At 35.5% G+C, this 13,501-nt stretch overlaps 1 protein-coding gene across 5 annotated transcripts in view; it reads left to right on the forward strand.

The window, feature by feature from the left end:
* The window catches only part of BRD1 (bromodomain containing 1), a 57,390-nt gene extending 44,683 nt beyond the window's left edge, over nt 1-12,707 (forward strand). For 4 of the 5 annotated variants that reach the window (XM_079304924.1, XM_079304925.1, XM_079304926.1 and 1 more), the window contains 5 exons: nt 2,421-2,556; nt 3,719-3,846; nt 5,651-5,760; nt 7,936-8,090; nt 10,801-12,707. In XM_079304924.1, coding sequence (XP_079161050.1) covers nt 2,421-2,556; nt 3,719-3,846; nt 5,651-5,760; nt 7,936-8,090; nt 10,801-10,984 — 713 coding nt within the window. In that variant the 3' untranslated portion in view covers nt 10,985-12,707. The remainder of the gene's footprint in view (nt 1-2,420; nt 2,557-3,718; nt 3,847-5,650; nt 5,761-7,935; nt 8,091-10,800) is intronic. The other variant, XM_079304923.1, reaches the window with a different exon arrangement.
* The last annotated feature ends 794 nt before the right edge of the window (nt 12,708-13,501 follow it).

Below are 13,501 nucleotides of genomic sequence, written 5' to 3' on the forward strand. Positions count from 1 at the left end.
TTATATTTAAACCAAAATAAGGCTGCCACCTCAGAGAGCTGTCTCCATTGCTATAGTTGCATGTTTCTGTTGTAACCCTTGTTTCTTAACTTCCACAATCAGGCACTCGCATGGTTGCTTTGTCCAGTGCATTGCTGAAAACTGACTCCTTACTATGACCACATATTTCTTGGTGCTGACTTGTTGACAGTGAGAAGATGCCATTGCCAGGGACTGTCCATTTTGGTGACAGTAGAGTCATAATGAAATAATAAAAATATGAAGCCTTTTTGTCCTGCATCTACACACAAAACCAGTGTATGCAGAGATAAGCATCCAAGTTACATTTGGCTTATATATGGTTAAATGTTTTGCACGTGTGCTCTTTATAATACAGGTACTACTTTGCACTTTCACAGTCCATTGGGAACCTGAACTGTGCCCTTGTTCTAGCAGCAATCATTACTTGATGTCTTCCTATTTAAAATTCAGTCTGTGATCTGACTTGTTTCTGATGATAGCTGCTTCACATTAGCTAGATGCCTGAGCAATAACTTGAGTAATATGTCTCAAGCTTGTGGCAGGATGAAAACAAAACAGTTTATACACCTCACTTGAAAGATAAATCTGACAGGATATTGAAGAATGAAAAATAGTTTTTGCCAAGACATAGGAGATGTCCTTTGCTGAATGGGGTTTTTTTTATTTTTTATTTATTTTTTCATTTCAAATGCTGTGTGAAATGCACTGTGATAACTTAAATTCCCCTATATACTTTTTCATAAGGCATACTCTGTTCCAGCACAGTCTAGGACTCAACTCCTCCTGAATCTGCAGATATTTTTATCAAGTTGCTGAGAGTGGGATTAATCAGTACCACCGATTAATGGCTTGGTGCTTGACATTCAGGGCAATGCTGCCTTTATAATTTTGCTTTTGTAGGAAATCAAAAGCAAATATAGGAGTTACAAAACAAACACTCTTGAATAAATATTTACAATGTAAACTAAATGACAGTAAAAGAGAATGCTTATATGTAAATCTTGCAGAACCTTGAGTAAATATGCCCCTTTTTCTCTTAAAATTCTATATTGTGTTGATAATCCAAATGGAAGGTCTCCTGGGGTGGAGGGGAAACACCCCATAAGTCATTGTATGGAAATGCTTGAAAAATTACTGGATTGTACAAAGTAACTTGCTAAGCTCAAGTTTCTTAATGATCAGCCTCCTGTGCAGAGGTCTTCATAGCAAACAGACTGGAAGAATTAGCAAAGGGAGTTTTGCCATGATTGTTTTATAGTACAGTGCTCTGTGCAGGGGAATGTGAAGTTGCATTACCTAGTTTGACTGTGTCTGAATTACAATGATCATGATTCAGGTTTTGGTAGTGGTAAAGGTGGCTGGGATAGGTAGCTCTTCCTTGTGTTGTGAGCAGCATGCTCAGAATTGAATTTGTTTTAAAAGTTTGTTTTCTTTGTAGCCTACAGTTTGCAGTAGCTGACTGCAGGCTGGTACTGTTGCCTTTAGTTGAGTACATTTCTGATGGCATTCTAGAGTCTCTGTTGGATTCTTTCCTTGTTAGTCCTAATGTCTGCATCTCTGCACACACTCCCACACACCCTGGAAAGTCTTCAGAATGCTGTCATAAAACTTTTCATTGCCTCTTTAATCAAGTATAGAAATGGCTTAATAAGGACTATACTATTTGTATACCAAACCCAGAGTAGGATTGGCAAAAACTCATAAATAAGTAGATTGCAATATAAAAGCCTTTTTAGTGTTTCCATTAGAAGTATGAAATTAAAATGTCCTTTGATGTATATAAACTTGTGTTAGGGGAAAGCTAATTGAAAACAGTACCATATATATTATTGATTATTGGGGACAGAAAACAGTCATCATCGTGTCAGTCAGTCTGACTTTATTAAAATAGAAGGACTACCAGGAAGAATTAGATAGTGTCATGAAGAAATCCATACCAGCCTGTACTTGCAGTGTTTGAAAAGGATTTTAATGATTATAGCATTGCATTCAAATAAGCCTTTTGTTGACTTGGTAATCTGCCTGATTTGTAGCATTTTATTTTCTTGGGTTTTTTCTCCTTAGCTTTTGCGGCGTGATTGTTTTAATAGTTGGAAACATTATTGCAAAGACTGATTTGAAACTCCATTTAGTATTTCCCATATTACAATCTTTGCTTGCTTATTTTTTGTACCTTACCTAAAGGTTCATCCTGTCTTTAAAATCTGGACATCAGGAACTTTCTATTTATAATACTTCCTTGAAATTGCATATTTTGTTAATATTCATGTTCTTTTTCATCACACCAAAATACTTGAAGAACAAAACAATAATGATACATTGACTGAATACAAAATGTTGTTATTGAAAATGGTGTGATTTCCAGTTTGATGCAGTTTATTTTTTGTGTTGTGCTGCAGGTCTATCAAATGGTTTTGGAGATGAAAGTAAAGAGAGAGCATTAGATGATACTCCAGGAAGAAAAGTTGAACCTCGTCGCCGCTGTGCATCAGAATCTAGTATTTCATCTAGTAACAGTCTCTTGTGTAACTCAAGGTAAAACTGTTAATATGAAATACAGATTTGAGACTGGTCAGTCTTCTATAGTGCTTGTGACCCACATTGGAGGATTGCATAAATTTTGGAAAAAGGAGTGCATTTCAGTTTTCCCAATTAATTTCAGATCGGAGATGCCTTTTAGGATTGCTGGGATTCTTCTCTTGAATTTGGGTTATTGTATATCCAGGCAGTTGCATTTTTAAACTGACTGTGCTTCTCTTGCTCTGTAAAGATATAAATATATTTTTGCATATAAATCTTGGCTTAATTACCTTCCTAATCTGGACCACTAAAAATGTGTGTGTTTATTGTGAGGGCAAGAGAGAAGCAACTTGCAAAGCAGAGTCTTGTACACAGAAAAGGTAATTTGACAGCTTTGGTACTGTGGGTTGTCAGTCTGTGGGTTGCTGGCTAGGTACTACAGTGATGATAGTAACTCTGTACCAAATGTTGACTTCCCATGGAGTCTGTTGTTAAAGGCAGGACTGTCAGAACAGATACTTCTGCCACCATTGGTATGTCCATGGTGTATCTTCTGAAAGAACACTGATCCCTGGGTGAAAGATAGCTGTCTCCAGTCCTAGACTATGAGGATGGCACATACAGGAAAGTACAGAGTAAATCTGTTAGACAGAAAAAGAGGACTTTATTCCTGTGTTCAGGTGAAGGAAATGGTGTTAATGCAGTCATGCCAAACAAGCTTTCAGAAACAAAAATTTAATATTGCATGTCTTTTTAATGTGACACTTTAGATCAAGTTGTCAGTGTAATTGTTGTTCAGATTCTATGATTTCCTGAAGACAACTCAAGTGTGCAGAGAACAGATTTTCCATTTTGACTAGAGACATTTCACAATTGAAAGACTGGAATTTGTAGTGAAAAATTAAAGAGAGAATAGTTGTATTTTCTATGTAGTAGAACTGTTGGAGCAGTGGAACTGTCTTTTGCTGATAACCAGGCAATTCTGTGTATGAAAATAATCAGGGCTTCGGCTTTTATGTTGTTTATATTCGTTGCTCAAAATATTTTTAGAGCTTGCTCCATTGATGTTACTCTGTACTGAAGAAATTTAAATTCTTGTTCAAAATTTTGATTTATATTGAACAGTATTAATTATCACTTGATGAACTTGATGGTTTTAATATTAATACTTTTGTAGTTTCAGTCTGCCCAAGTGTGGTAAAGGTAAACCTGCCCTGATACGGAGACATACACTGGAAGATCGAAGTGAATTGATATCATGCATTGAAAATGGAAACTATGCCAAAGCAGCAAGAATTGCAGCTGGTAACTATAAATAATTGAATTCTTAATAATTTTGTCCATTTATTTGACTGATTCTAGCATTCTTAATTTTACTGCTTAAATACATTAAGCGTTCTCAAAGTTTCGTTGATATCCTTCCAGAAACTACTAAATTCTGCTTTTGACTCTTTAGAAACTTAAAAGATAGCATCTGACTGATTTTAATTTTCTCTCCTTGCTTGAGGAAATAATGAGGTTTTGAAATAAAAAGAGAAGATGAGTTTTGTTTTACAAATCTTGTAAGAGAAAATTAGTAATCATATGTGCTAGATTAGTAGCCCCTTACTACAATGTGAAATAAATTCTGACTAGGAAGAATTCTGAGGCTCTTATTGTATATACACCTGAGAAGTCTCTTGAGTCTGGCTGCACACATCCTATCAGCTTGTGTATGATTTTCTATTCAGCATTAAAATACCATTTTCTTTGCAGAATGAGAATAGTGTGCATTTTTTCTTGTTAGCTGTGCTGAAGAGGACTTTTACTGGTTTTATGTACTAGATACAGTTCTACATACGTATTTTTTAGCAGTCTGTAAATGAAAGATGAATTAATTGAAACCTTCAAGTCTTTTTCTAACTGACATGTGAATACAAACTGTTACTAAAACAGCAGAGAAATAGAACTTAGTGTGCAGAATGATTGAAGGAATTTTTAAATGAGATCACTTTAAACACTCTTTTCTTGGTAATTCTACTTTTAAAAGGTCTTAAACCACTTTTTTTCCCTAGTATGTTTTTGAAATGTTGAGATAGAACATGTATCTGCATGCCACCTTTCATTATAAATAAGCAATGCCCATTGAAAACTCATTTTGTCTCGGCAGTAAGTATTTCCTGACTGTTGAGAGAAAGTGCAGCTGCAGCCCCTGAACTGTATCTTGGTACCTGGTTTCTCCATACGAGAAGTGCTGCCTGACCTTTACAGCATATGAACTTGGATAACTTTTCCCCCTTTGATCACCACTGCCAGTTCATCTTGAGGGTGTAATTCACTGTCTTCTGATCAGTTTCTGGACTGTATCTAGGGGACCAGTTGTGGTTTTGGTTGACTAAAAGGTTTAAGCCTGTCTCAGACTTTAATCCATTGCTGAGCAACGGAGAAGAAAATTGAGAATTCTGGTAGAAGTGCACAGTAACATAAACTCAGTTGTTCATTACCCTGCTTTTTGAGAAGAAATAAAAAACACTAGTGCTGCTGCCTGGAAACCTAGTGATATTTTTGAACTTGAGTGCAGGAAAGGGCAGGACTGAGAGACCAAGAAAAATTGTTAAAAATAAATAGAAATCAAAATGCCAGTTAGAATTTGGGCATAAGAGCAGCTAAGTTACACAGATGCTAATCTCTTTGTGGATATCCAGGTATCCAACACTTGGAAACATACACCATGCAACTTGCATCTTGAAAATCATCACCTCTGTGACAGGATTGTCATCACAGTAAAAGAAATTATTATCTGAAGTACCATAATTTTACTTTTTCTTCGGAGCCTTTTCAAAGGCAAACTTTATTATTGGAACTTGACAAACACAGAGAGCTAAGATGTTTTAAGATACGTTATTTCTGGAAGTGTCTAAACCCTTATTCTTTATTTGTAATCTTGGAACAAAGTAGTTGTATCATGTAAAGAGCTCTCATGAATATTGTTTTTATTGGTATGTGTGTGAAAGTTAGTATAAGTATTTGGATTCTCAGGGTCATGAGCTATTGATTAGGAAATCAAAAATGTAGATTTGTTGGAGGTTTCATTCTGGAGCACTTTAATTTTATATTTCTTTGTTCTTAGAAGTTGGGCATAGCAGTATGTGGATTTCAACTGATGCTGCAACATCTGTTCTTGAGCCTCTAAAAGTAGTATGGGCCAAATGCAGTGGATATCCCTCTTACCCAGCTCTGGTAAGTGCCCAGCTTCCCAGAAGTACCATAGTGACTGTTGCTGGTCTGTCTGAAAACACCATGTGCAAGCTTAAGGAAATTGGTATATTCCCATTCAGGTTGAGTAAAGGTGGTTTATTCTGCCCTCTTTAACCATGCACTGAGTTTGTAAAGTTACTGCAATATCAGATTTTAAGTCAGTAATTTCTACTACCCTGCCTGCCCTTTGAGATGTGCATTTCTCCTGTGTTGAGGTTTAACCCAGACAGCAGCTGAGCCTCCTGCAGCCACTTGTTCACTCCCCTTCGATGGGGGAGACTGGAAGAGTGCAAGTGAGAAAACTCAAGTGTTGAGATAAAGACAGTCTAATAGGGAAAGCAGAACTGTGCACAGAAGCAAAACAAATTCTTTCACCACTTCCCATGGCAGCAGGCATTTAGTCATCCACAGGAACACAGCCATCACATGTGTTGTGGGAACACTACTGCCATCACACTGAGTGTTCCTGCCTTCCTCCATCTACCTCCTGCTCTGTATATTGAGCATGATGCCATATGGGATGGAATATCCCTCAGGTCCGTTGGGGTCAGCTGCCCCAGCTGTCTCCCCTCCCAAGTCCTTGCAGTTTTCAGCCCAAATCCAAAACATAGCCCCATACTACCTACTATGAAGAAAATTGTCTCGATCCCTGCTAAAACCAGCATACTTATCTCAGTAGTCTTTGTTTCTGCATTATATATTATTTCTGCTGCAACATGAATATAAAAATAATCTTGGTTCTTCAGCTCATTAAAGAAACAAAAAACTCAGTAGCTGGAATAAAGTGACTGATTGCAGCCAATTGTGAATGATGTACTGGAAAATTAAAGCTGTTTTTAATATAGGAGATATATATATGTGTATTAATAAAGGAGAAACAGACACAGTTCTATTTATATCAAAGCTTGCAGAGAAAATATTGATGAAGCACTTGGCTTTAGGCATTTGTGGTTATATGAATAGGTCATACACTGGCTTGATTTATATATGAGGCTGGACAATCATGACTTTTTATATGTGTGTTCTAAGGACAACATGAAATGTAATCGTACAGAATCAGGTTAAAACCTCTGGAGGTGACATTCAGAGTACTTGAGTTTAAGTACCCTCAGTGGGTGGCTCAAAGACACTTGGGTCAGATGCTGAAAAGTTGATGATTTAATGATGGTCTCTTGAAAGGTGTTAGTACTAGATGTAAACTGATGCAGACCAAAGGGTTCCTTTTCTGCCTTCTTCCTTATGTCAGCATTGGTGTTGCTGAGAGTGGAATAAATTAATTGAGGAGTTAAACCTCTGTCAAGAGAAGAAAATTCTTCTGATTTCTACAAACTCCCCACATTATTAGCTTTCTATTCCTTTATTTGTCAGTTTACTATGTTTATACTTTTTTTACTCATTTATTACTCAGTTTACACTTGCCAGTGTGGATGGTGAAAAAACAACAGGAGTTCGTAGAGTAGGAGATGGGTGGAACAGGTATGGAGTAAAAACCTTTCTTTGGGTGGAAACTAAGCAGTTCATAATACTGTGAGCTGCCTGCAAAGGAGTTTTTCCATCAGGATGGTTAGCTAGTAACTTTAGTAGCATATTCTCTCTCTCTTTCAAGTTTTGTTTAGAAAGACTTTGTTACTGTAACTGCATGTCTTTGTGAAGAGTGAGCTATTAAATTAGAATGCAAGTTATTTGGAAGTTACACCGTTTTTTTTCTTTTTTAAATTTTGCTCCAGAGTTAGAGTAAGGGAGCATGTATTTTACAGAAATACTTACTCCTTAGCATAGGTTGGTTCTTTAAGGTATATGAATTTCAAACCCTAAAATTTGAGGCTAGTTAGAGCTTTTAGAAATCCTGGTTTGAATTTTTCATTCTAAAACCTGCTTGTTAGTCTCAAAGTTGTACTAAGTGGAATTCAAATGGGACTTTCAAGAAGAACTGATAAGGGTGAAAAGTGCTTTTTTTGGTGTTTCCAGTCAATCTGCCACAGGTCTCCACTGTGCCTATTCAGCTTAGTCAAAAGGTTGTGTGTAACACAAAGTCAGTTTATATCCAGTGGCTGTTCAATTTATTATTTATTTTTTGTTAGCTTAATTTGTAATAGCTTTTTAAAAGTAATTACATAATTTTAAATATGAGCAACCGTCCTTTCTTCTGTCTTCCAGATTATTGACCCTAAGATGCCTCGTGTTGCTGGCCATCACAATGGTGTTACTATACCAGTGCCACCTCTAGATGTACTGAAAATTGGAGAACAAATGCAGACCAAATCAGACGAGAAACTATTCTTAGTACTATTTTTTGACAATAAAAGAAGTTGGTATGTTATTGAAATGTATTGTTTGATGCAGTGACTTAAGATTTTAAGTACCTGTGCCTTTGGTCTAGAAGAAAATTGAAACATTATTTTTCTGTTGATATAATTCCTATGGAAGTATAAACTCTAAGGTTACAATTTCATATTTGAGTCTGTTTTTGAAACAAGGTATATATCACTGAAAGATATCTTTTCATTGTAAGTTTAGAAAAAATATTAGAAGTCATTAAGTTGTTTTTTTTTTTAGTTTACAAACTACTTTCTTTTATTGACCTGATGAAATTGCTTCATAGGTTTTTAATAATAGTCTAACATTTATCTCTATCATCCTTCATCACTGCTTTCTGAATTGCAGCACTTCTCCCCCCAGTCTGCTCATGCATTTTCTTTGAATTTTTAACCTCTCTTTAGTTAAATGCTTTATTAACACTTCAAATTGAGGTTCTTAGCCTTTTCTAAATTTTTTTCATTAAACCTTCCCTATTTCCAGTTATTTTAGCATCAACAATGTGCTGTGTAGAGCCTGAAGGGGGATAATTTACACAACAAAACATTCTCTTTCACTCCCCCATGATCTTCAGTTTTAGGGCTGGCAGGGTTTTTCTGAGGATGTAGGTGGAGACACACTAGATTTTTTGGTATTGTTTCAGTTGTTAGGATTGTTTTTTGTTTTGGTGGGTTTTTCCTAGGCATGGGAGCTTTTCATCTACCTTTCATCAAACTGTGTATTACTCTTCTTTGTTCTCTCTAGACCCTCTCCTCTCCTAGTTTCCCTACAGGTCAAGCTAATTTTAAATCTGTCCATGTCTTGTTTTTCTCTTGAATTTGCTTTTTTTAGTTATCATTTTCCTCTTTGGATTATTATATGTGGCGTCTAGTGATGCTGACATTCTCCTGACTCCCTGTGTGCCAGTATGCTGTCACTTTAATAAATTCCTACCTAAAATTTATAACTAATGTTTGCTCTTCTGCCCCTTATTTTTTTTTTTTGTAATAATTTCTCTGCTCTTCAGTTTTTTTCTTAATTATTTGGTTCTTCTTCATAATTATCTTTGTTCATTTGCTCAGGATTTCATAAAATCCTACATTCTTCTGCCTTTGTTTGTAGAGAACATCTGCATTTGAACATACTCAGCCTTCTGTTTCTCATTTTTTTTCTCATACTGGGTATCATCAGTGTAATACATGTTTTCCCTGGTCACTTTCTTAAAAGTTGCTCTATTGCTTCTTGTTCTGGGGAGTCCTCCGCAGCTTAAACTTTTTTGATTAGTCTCCATATGTAAGTGGTCTTAAATCATGTAAATGTGTTGTGCAAAGTTGTCTCTAATGGGTATTCTGCATAGATGGACAGGAAAAGACTCAGTACTTCTTCCATCCCCTTTCCTCCCCTCCACCCTGAGCCCACCAACTTGTTTTGGTAATCATTCTTTTATTGTGATTATTTTGGCACTCATGATTTTATCTCTGTTGTCTCTCTTACCCTGTTTGTGGTACTCATTCATTTTCAGGGTGTGTGTCACCTTCAGTGTGTAATACCAGTGTCTATCCCCTGGGGATTTTTGTATTTGTTTCTTCTTCTTCCCCCCTTATATCTGGAGGACTTGCAAAGCTTTCTTTTAAAAATACCTTCTTAAAACTTTGTCTGATGTGTATTAAAACTGATAATGGTTAGACTGCTGCTTTTCATATTCTGTTACCATATTGTCTCTGTCCTTGTACTTACTCTTCATACTTTATTTCAGTGTGTCTGTTCAATATAATATGACTCTAGTTTAGAGTCCTTTAAGAGAGTGAAAATATTTCAATAACCAATTTTAGTCATGTAAAATAAAAATTTTGAAGATTTGGCTCTCTGATTTCCTGTTGGTTTGTCTTCAAATGGGCTCCCACACTAACGTTTTTAAACAAAAGGAGGACTTCTGTCTTTTGCAGGGTTAGGATTGCAAGCTACAATAACATATCTTAAAGATGTTAATTAATTTACCTAATTTTTGTTTTCCTTAATATCTGTAACTTCAGAAAACGGGATTACAATCAACATTTGTGAAAATTACATCAATTTAACTTAGATTTTTAAAATAATTAGAAAGCTTTAACTAGAGTAACAGGGTGTAGAGCTTTTTTCCATCATCACTCCTCCATGCCCAGAATTTGAAGATATTTGTGGAGCTTAAAACAGAAAATTCCCCTGAATATGGAGCTAGTGGTATTTCATACTGCAGGGTAAAAGCATGCTAAAGAAGAGCTTTCTTGCCAGTTTAGCTTTCCCCGTAAAGAACAAATTGAGGTGCCTGAAATGTAAGGCAAAAATCCATGATCTGAAAACTCCTTGTAATAATGAAAGGGAAAGAATGAAGAGAAACAATATTGTGTCAGGTGAATCTTGAGCTATGTCCATTGTTATTTGCTGCTGCCTGTTCTTAACCTGCCTCAGTATTTCAGGCTCTTTTTTTTCTCTTCATATTTAATCACTATGTAAGTATCACTGAATTGGAATGTATTCTCTGTTTTATGGAACAGGTTTTTTTTATATTTTGTGTTCTTTAAATATTTAAGGCAAGTAAGCATTATCTTGAAAGGTGTTTTATTGTTTTAAGATGGTAAAGCTGATCTGTGATATGAGAAACGTGCCATAGCAGCTCTGATATTTCTGGGCAGACTTCTTGATTTTATTCTATATTTAACAGATTCAATTTTTGCCCTTTTCTTACAGGCAGTGGCTTCCCAAATCCAAAATGGTTCCCCTTGGGATAGATGAGACCATAGACAAGCTGAAAATGATGGAAGGACGTAACTCAAGCATACGAAAAGCAGTAAGAATTGCTTTTGATCGTGCTATGAATCACCTGAGTCGAGTCCATGGAGAGCCAGTCAGTGACTTCAGTGATATTGACTAACAGAGATTCTCTAGCAAGGCATGAGAAATACCACAGAGACTTGAACTCTACTAATGAACCTCTTTGTCTAAAAGAATGTATTGAAGATACAACCCCTTAATTGTTGATTCAGTGGCTGAGTTCTGCAAACTTGAAATAGTTGGGCAATTCTTCTAAATCACCATTGCCATATTGATGAATTATTTTATTGTGTTGTAGATTGGAGGATTTTCCACTAAACCTGTTAAAAATGTCTTGTTCATAGTGTTCATAATTGTACATAAATGTATATTCAACACTTAACTTATTCTGATTTTAGAAGTAGCTCCTTAATTCCTTTTATAATTTTGCTGGGGAGGGATTTGGTTTTTGTTTTTTTCCAAGCTTTTTACTTTTTTTTCTTTCTTTCTTTCTGAGGTTGTTACCTAAGCACCATCTTCCAGCTTTAGGTGTTTAGTGGATCTTAAAGCCTAATATCAAAATGGCATCAAATATAAGTTTGCCTAAATCATATACAGTATGGTGCTGCTTGTATCATTTCTTCCTTGGTCTGTAGCTTCTGAAAAAGACTTCTGAATGTTTGTGTAAATTGTTGCTCTTTGCACAAAGTACCACATATTTAAGATTGATGTAAATTTACAATTACAAAGATGTATTTTAAGAAAGGAAGTTGTGTTATTTTGGAGGGTACTTTGTGAGAAAGACATCAATAAAAATTATACTATGTACATCACTTGCAAATCACCAAAAACACTCCATTGTTGCCCAAAATGACTTAAGGTTGTTATTGTTTTAAACAAACCTGGCTTAAAGCCTGCAAGCACATTATTTCTTTCAAAACCATATCCCATTTATCTCCCATTGGTTTAATTTTGTTGATATGCGTGCCTCCCTGTGTTTTATTTATTGTAGAAAATGTATTAATTTGCTTTATAATGAAAAATGAAATTGAAAAAATATATTGATATGCATTTTTATACAGGCACATGAGAAGACAACTTGCTTTGGGAGAAAAAAATGTATTGGAAATTGTATAAAATAACTTGATGGTTTGTGTGTAATTTGGTTTTTTGGTAACTTGTAATCTTTTGTTTCCAATGAGGGGATTTATGTAACTTTTAATTTAGAACACTTTGGTAGCAATAGAAACTTTGGATACATTTTTGTATGGTACATGTGATGTATATAGAATTAGTACTTTATTTTTATTTTTAAGAAGTAAAGCATTATGTTTGGGCAGGGGGAAGAAGGAGGGTGGGTTTCCAGAACTGCATTTTTATATTAAAAAGAAAAAAAAATAAAGTCAAGATATTGATTGTTGTAGCTACTTTATTCCTACCTTCACTGAAATACTGAATTTGTAACAATGAAAATGGCAAGGTATGTTTGCAATGTGATTTATAATGGCTCCATTATTTATAAATGCACTGTGTTTGAACTCTTTTGCAGTGATATCGTAAATACTGTACCAAGTTATATAATATGAAACACCAAATAATGCATATGAATGCACGAAGTATTTATGCCCAGCTTTTTTATAAAGGATTAGCAAATACAGCAAAACCAATACTTTTTAAATCTTTTTTTTAAAACTTCATTGAATAGCATACTTCATTGTTAAACCTGCTTGAATCTTTATTTTAAAGGGACAATTACTTTTTAAATAGTTTTTAATGTTTTTATTCTCTATTGTTTGTAATACCCCCGTAGAAGCTTGAAATAAAATTTCTTTCTCAACTGTAAATTTTGTCCTGAATTTAGCCCCTGAGATTTTGCTGCAGTGCCTGTTTTCTTACTCCATGACTGAGCTGTTCCAGAGGCACTGGGCCCAGAAGCTGCATGTTCTCCTGTGGCACCCAGCATTGTCCTTACTGAGCCCTTTGCATAGGAGATATTCCAGTTAGCTGAGACCAGTTGCCTGTGATGGACCCTAGTAATTAGGGATGAGTTGAATAAATTTCACAAATGATCAAGCAAATAAGTTTTCTCAGACTTGACAGCGGATACAGCTTTAGGGAGAACAGTGATGCAGGTATCCTGTTGAGGTATTTTTGAGGTATGCTGCTCTGATGACCACAACAGCCACACCAGCTAGAAAAATCAAAATCTGGTTGTTTGCTTTAAATATAATGACTTCAAGGATCTGCCATGTAATCAACCTGCTCTTTAAAGGGAATGGAGCCTAATTTGGGCAGTGTTGAGATAGTGGGACCACTTGTCATCATTAGGACTCTGTTAAAGGTATTAAAAAAATGTGCTGCATCAGGTTTTATTTCTGGCTGGTTCCAAAAAATGTACTCAGATTTTGTGTGTAAAACTAGATTATGATTCACAACCTCAGTTTGGTGCACAGAGAAATGGGCTTTTTTTCTGTCTTGGACCTTGGAAATGCAGTTACAACAGAAGTTGGAAGATGAGGTATTTGTATGATAAGTGTTGATACCTGTGAAATATGAAGTGCCAGTTAAAAAAAAAAGCATACAGTTGCAAAATACTTCTACATTCTCAGTTGCTTTGCACACTAACAACATTGGGAGG

This window comes from Erithacus rubecula, assembly GCF_903797595.1.
Source record: "Erithacus rubecula genome assembly, chromosome: 4".
NCBI classification, from domain to species: domain Eukaryota; kingdom Metazoa; phylum Chordata; class Aves; order Passeriformes; family Muscicapidae; genus Erithacus; species Erithacus rubecula.